The following is a 6666-nucleotide window of genomic DNA, read 5'->3' on the forward strand; positions in this document are numbered from 1 at the left end:
TAGCTTGTTACCATCGGGGAAAAAACACACAAGAACAGTTTATACTGATTCACTTGTGTCATATGGACACACCTCATGGAGTTATAAGACACCAGTGGTGAAACAGCTGCTTATTATACATATAACATTGCATTACAAACAAGGCCTTTGTCTCCCCTCCCAGGGCTTTCTAATAAAATCTGCCAGAAAAAAGTTTCCCTTCCTAAAAGACAGCTGGAAAAAAACTCAAGTCAACAAATCCTCCAACCTGAACTAAGTGTACATGATTCATGAGACACTTGAGTTGCTGCATTTGTAATTGGGAGTCAGTAAATCGGCAGCAGCTTCTGATGTCATGTGTCTGTTTTGTCCACTTCCTACTGTATGCACCGTACTCATTAATAATACTTAAGCTGTTATCTTGCACCAATGCACTCAGGTACACACGTCCTTGCAGACTCAGAGTCTTTGCTAAACATCTCTTTGTGAATGGCTATTGAATCCTACATTAATAAAAGCTAAAAGCTACAGTGCCCAGGTGGTGTAGGAAATTATTTAACCTTTTTTTGAAAACTATACTATTTGTGACCCATGTTTTAAGATTTATATCTTCAGTAGAAACGAGTGGAGACACAGACAGCGTAAGGAAGTCAAAAATTATTATGACAAAGTAAAGCATTATTGATTTTGGCCTTTTAATGGGATTTGTTAACAAAATATAGAATACCTGCAGCCTCATCCTGTAAACATGAGGATTTTCCAAGTTTCATTTTATCCTCACTATAACTAGCTGACGTGTGTTATGTATGCACTGACGCTTTTTCACTAAACAAGACATTTTAATCTGATCTACAAGCACTTCAGACATGACAGCCCCCTGCAGCCCCTGGGGAACTCTCTCTTCCCTCCTCCACTCTTTTGATTCCACTGTACACCACAGAGCTCTGAGCAAAACACGGCTAATACTTCTAACTCGATCTTTCAAATGAGCACAAACAAGTGAGTGGGATGAGGAACAAAATGAGAAAGAAAGACGAGGGAGAGGGGGGTGGTTTTGCAGAGGGAATGAGCAAGGAGCTGAGGGATAACTGGAGGGAGAGAGGGTGACAGAGAGGGAGGAGGAGGAGGAGGAGGAGGAGGAGGAAGAGGAGGAGGCAAACGTGAGAGTTGACCAGAAGGGGAAGAAATGGTGAAGGAAGACAGTTGAATATTCATTATCAGGCCACTGGGGAGAAATCTACTGTCTTTTTGCTACTGTGTGACACTAAAAGACTTCTACATCCACACTCAACAATGCTGAAGCTGTTCACTGATCCGTTCCTATCAAGTTACATCAGCATCACACCTAATCAGACAGCATGAGCCCAAACTAATTCTTCCCAGGCACAGTATCCCCAGGAATTACATCCATACTAGATGGTGCTGCACCTCATGCTTTAGGTCTTTTGCCAATGTTCAGCGCCAGCTCAGGAAGTAGTGTGTCCTTCTCTCCAGTGACATCACTTGAGTTATTTATATCAGATTTTCGTGCAGCTCCCTCTGGAGCTACAAAAGACCACAACTATTCCTTTACCATATTTTATCTGCCATAACCACAGTCTTCCCCTTACTGTAACCATACTGTCGTTGCCATTCGTAGATAATCCAAAAATGTGAGGGTTTTAAAGACGTTGTGGTTGAATGTAATACAGAGGTACATTTTTGTATTTTACAGGTGTAGCATAACAAGTACCCCATCATTATATGGAACGGCTGTGAAAAATATCCTTTGGAAAAAGATCCATCATAAAGACAGAGAGTGGTGTCGGTGTAAGGCTTTACTAAGAAATTACTGACTGGTGTGATTTGGTATTAATTATAGGGAAAATTGGAATTTACATACAAGAAAAGTGAAGCTCATGTAAATGTTAATTTCTTTTTCATTTATTATTGGAAATGTTATCTCAACATATGTTGAACTGTATGCGTGTATGCCTGTAGACAAATTTCCCTTCTTTTGCATGTATTTCAGTTACACCAGCAATTATTTTAAATTAATTAGGTGCAAATGTACCAATTAAACACTCTATGTCCCTATAATCAGCAGCAAATTACATGGTTTTTTCTGAGAAACAACTTAAAAATTAAATTCCAGACCTGTAAAATAAAGCTGATGCCAACAGGTTTGGTCCATGACTTTTCTGTACAGATGTTGTGCAGTCATAAGATGTTACCACTGAGTTTTTGCATTTATGATTTTATTTAGATCCTTTCAATCAGATTCCATTTTACAACACAGTAGATAAGTTTACATTCGATACCATCAGTCCAGAAAAGACCTACTGCTACAGCTACTGAGCTTTTGTTGGTTAGTCACTGCTGCAGGGACTGGACACTGTGTGGTAGTCAGAGGTCTTTCAAAGGCAGAGGAGTGAGCCACAGTATGAGCAGAAGTGACTCTATATAACCCTTAAGAACAAAAGAACACGGTGACATTTGACAAACACAACCGCCGTGGGTGTCTTTATGTCATCCTTTAAGAGTCCTCTAGGATGATTAGGACAGGAGACACGGAGAGGTCACCCTCCGTGACTTTCTTCCTCTTCCCCTCTCTTCAGGCCTCACTTCCACATGTGCGCACTCTATCTCTATCTGTATTAATCAAACCATTCACGAACACAGGCAAACATGCGTGATGACACACACATTGCTCCCTATGCAGGCCAACGATGGACCAAAGTCACCCTGCTGCAGTTTGGCCGCAGGACAGTGAATGAGTCAGCTCGCTCAGCCGGCCGCACAGCGCTGTCTGCTTTGTCTATCAGGCTGCCTGTTTATCTGCCGACCTTCAGGATTTGATTGTGGGTCTATCTTGTCTATCTGACCTGCTCGGTCATCCGCTGGTCTGTATTTTACTTTGCCTCCATCTCTCTTTCCCTTCCACTTCCTCATGGTTCAGGTGTCAGTATGCTTTAAGTAAAGTCCTTTTCAGATCATTGAACAGTGTCTGGAACCTCCTATCCCCAAAAAGTTTTAAACCAATGATACGACAAACATGCCAACTTCACGCATGACCAGATGTCTGGAGGTGAGAAAGTAAGAATAATTTGAACTTCTCTCTCTAGCTCTCTTCTTTCATTCTTCACACAACTAATTCACACAATTACTTGTGTCACTTTTTATGTGTAAAATAAAGGGCAACACTATGAATACCTTTTAGGAGAGACTGTCTTCAAACTGCATACCCATCTGAATAATACATTGCATCTCACCTCTCTTTGATAAAAAAGTATTCAGCTCCGCCTTTGAGTGTGATCATTCCTAACAGGTATTAAGACTTGCCTTCAGATGTGTTCAGATGACACAACCTAGTTTATTTGAAGCATACTGACACCTTTCAGTCCAGTTAATGTTGCCAGATGACATATCTAGTAGAACAGTGTGTTCCTCTCTAGACGTGAACCCACCTTCTTGAAAAGGGCTTTTAATTTGCATAGTTTGCAGTGCTTAATCTTCATCATCTTTTCTTTCCTGCCATCCACCTCTACACTATTCTCCTCTTGTCCATCCAAGCCGAGCCAGGGGCCCCACACCCCACCATGGAGCTCAGGGTCAGCCATAGGGTCATCAGGTGGATTCCTGGCCGTCACAGCTGTCTGGTTGTACTCCGCCAGCCTGGTCAGCAGATGTTTTACTACCTCTGGACGAGCTTCAGCCAGGTCTGACCTCTCGTAGGGGTCGGAGGTGACGTTAAACAGCCAAACTGACTTCCCCAGCTCATTGCGCCGCTTCTCGAGTTTCTGCCACCGTTCTGGACCAACGGGAAGAGCCTGTGGTGGTATCCAGTCCCCGTCCCCTACATTTCCTGTCAGTAGCTTCCAGTCTCCAGCCCTTATCGCAGCCCTCACAGCTGTGTCCCAGATCCCAAACCCGTTGAGTACCAACGCCTTGTGATATGGCTCTCCGGGCTTCCTGGAGACTGGGTCAATGTTGAAAAGGATTTCAGTACGAGGACAGGGTAGGCCCTCACTGATAGTGCCCCACACATTGTGACCGTCAAGGCCACGGTGGGACTCCAGGGCCCCGGCCAGCCCCAATAATGTGGGATACCAGTCAGACACATGGATCAGTGCTCTGCTGACTACGCTCTTCTTCTTCAGGAGGGGACTGTGGACAAAGCCTACAGCCCGGATGCCCCCTTCCCAGTAGGTCCCCTTGCCACCTCTCAGCGGCCAGTTACTCCCTCCAGAGAGCGGCTGCCCACCGTTATCAGCTGAGTAGATCAGTACTGAGTTTTGATAGAGCCCACTAGTCTTCAGTTCCTGAACCACTTCTCCAACCCCGTTATCCAGGCAGCTCAGCATGGCTGCGTAGTGGCGCCTGAGACGATTGCCCTGGGAATCATAGTGGTGCAGAAAGTTATCTGGTACCTGCAAGGGTGTGTGTGCGGCCTGAAGGGACACGTACAGGAAGAGGGGTTTATGGGGATCGTGGCTCCTCAGGATCTGCTTCACTCTGGTTGGACAGAGGGAACATTGAAAGGTTTTTAAAAGACTTTTAAGTTTGTTTCTCTTAATATATGAATCTGTTCAATTTAATTTATCCTCACCTGTCTATGTAAAGCAAAGTGGAGTAGTTGCCGGTCATCTCCCAGGCAGGCCTATCTCCGTCATGCAGGTCAAACCCACAGGCTTCAGCCCCATCACAGCTCTGATAGGAGAAGTGGTCTCCACTGCCAGTCAATGTGCCCAGGAAACTCTGAAAGCCACGCCCTGTGGGGAGGCAGCTTGTCCTGCAGAAGCCCAGGTGCCATTTACCCACCATGTGGGTGGCGTATCCCGCCTCAACCAGACGCTCTGGTAGGGTGGGAATGTGAGGGGGGAGGCAGAGGGGCTGACGTGGTCGGATGATTGAATGCTGGAGTCCAGTGTGAATTTGGTAGCTGGCACGATCGGGAGAGTGTGAGAAGAGAAGTGAAAAAAGACGTGTCTTGATAAGATCTACATAACAACACAATAACTGGAATTTTCACAGATGGTTTAAGAAATATTGCACCCTTGGTTGCTCTCACAGTATTACTCATCATCGAGCCAAAATGTTCAGTGATTTTAAAGAATTATTTTGAGCTCTAATTTGAGTTTTTCATTTTACCAACTTTGTGTCTGCAAAATTTCTGCCAGAAGACAGAAAGTCAATAATACAGATACGTTCTGCTTCTGTCATGATCATGATAAAAAGTTTCAAAACAGGATTTTATTCCAGTAAAACAGGATTTAGAATGAAAATAATGCTTGTTTGATTACTGCTTCTTTTTTTACCCATCCATAACTTAAAATACAAGCACATTTTGTTCCGGTGATTAGATAAGATGAATAATCTAGTGGTTGATCTTAGCATTACAGGAGGAACAACAGTATAATTTTATTTCTTTTCTGGCCTTGGATGGATGTTACCCCAACACTCTTCATGTTACCAAAAGACAAAAAGCCTATCTTTATTATGCATAATTACATTATATGAGAACTGCTGCAGTAACTGAATGATTATCCCATCAGAATAATGATGTAATGATGAGGAAATTACTCACCGCCCTGTCATGAGTTGACTGCGAGAGGGTGAGCAGATAGGCTGGACATAATAATTTTCAAGTTTGACCCCCTCTGCTGCCAGCTGGTCCAACACAGGAGTGCGGATGTCTGAGCCGTGGTAGCCAATGTCTCCGTAACCCTGGTCATCCACCATGATAAAGATAAGGTGAGGAGGTCTGGGCCCTTCCACCTCTTCGACGCCGACGCCTTCATTTGAAGACAATACTTCACTCAGGCAGCCAAGGCCGCTGAGCAAGGTCAAGGCAATCACCAGGAAACACTCCGAGCAGATTCTTCCCGTCATCTCCAGAAAAACCTCTGTAGCTAATATCTACAGAAGTCTGTATTTTCTGTTCTGCTATGTCTGCAGTCAATAAATCTCAGGCCGGACCACTCCTGCAGAAAAATGGGCAGATCTGTGCATCTGAGGAGCTCGTCCAAAAGCCTTATCTGTCCATTAAGTCTGAGTTGTCATCTTTTTCTGGGGATTATTCTTGGTTTTGTGAGATGGGGCTGAGCTGGTGCCAGCTGCTGTGGTGGGTGGAGAAAAACTGCTGTCTCTAAGATGGGCAAGACATTAGAAAAGGGGTGTATGTGTGTGTGTGAGAGACAGAGAGAGACTGAGAGAGGCTTCCCTCTTTGCAGTACCTTGCTACATTCCTAGGTACTTCCAGGCGCCTCATACAGTGGCTGGGAAGATCTGAGCAACTCAAATACACATACACATACACACACACACACACACACACACACACACACACACACACACACACACACACTAGAAAACAATAAAGAAACAGGAGTGCTTTGATAGCAGCAAGGTCATCATGATTGACGTTAGCAAGATTTATACAGAAAGAAAAAACGGGCCGAGTTTTGGCAAGAAAAAGTTCAACAGGTGATGCTCGTGCAAATGCATGCACCAAATGAAACACTAAGAGACCTGTGCTGCTCTCAAAATTCCCCGTCTTTTGTGTGTAAAAATTTTTGATTTGCAACAGAAATAATATTTTTTCAAAAAAAAATTTAACTTGGCTCATTGTGTTTGTTTCCTATGAGGGCTCCAACAGAAAATGTGCTGCTCTGGAAGATCCACAGTCCTCACTGTAGCTGTTTTCAT

General features: G+C 44.0%; 1 protein-coding gene across 1 annotated transcript; it reads right to left on the reverse strand.

Moving 5' to 3' along the window:
- Positions 1 to 3386: 3386 nt before the first annotated feature.
- On the reverse strand, positions 3387 to 5850 carry LOC111227404 (arylsulfatase I-like). The gene is made up of 3 exons (XM_022752854.1): positions 5546 to 5850; positions 4568 to 4900; positions 3387 to 4473 (listed from the first exon to the last, which is right to left on the reverse strand). Exons 1-3 carry the CDS (start codon positions 5848 to 5850, stop codon positions 3387 to 3389), a joined length of 1725 nt encoding a protein of 574 aa, XP_022608575.1.
- Positions 5851 to 6666: the final 816 nt, after the last annotated feature.

This window comes from Seriola dumerili, unplaced genomic scaffold, assembly GCF_002260705.1.
Source record: "Seriola dumerili isolate Sdu_G_001 unplaced genomic scaffold, Sdu_1.0 BDQW01000187.1, whole genome shotgun sequence".
In the NCBI taxonomy this organism is placed as follows: domain Eukaryota; kingdom Metazoa; phylum Chordata; class Actinopteri; order Carangiformes; family Carangidae; genus Seriola; species Seriola dumerili.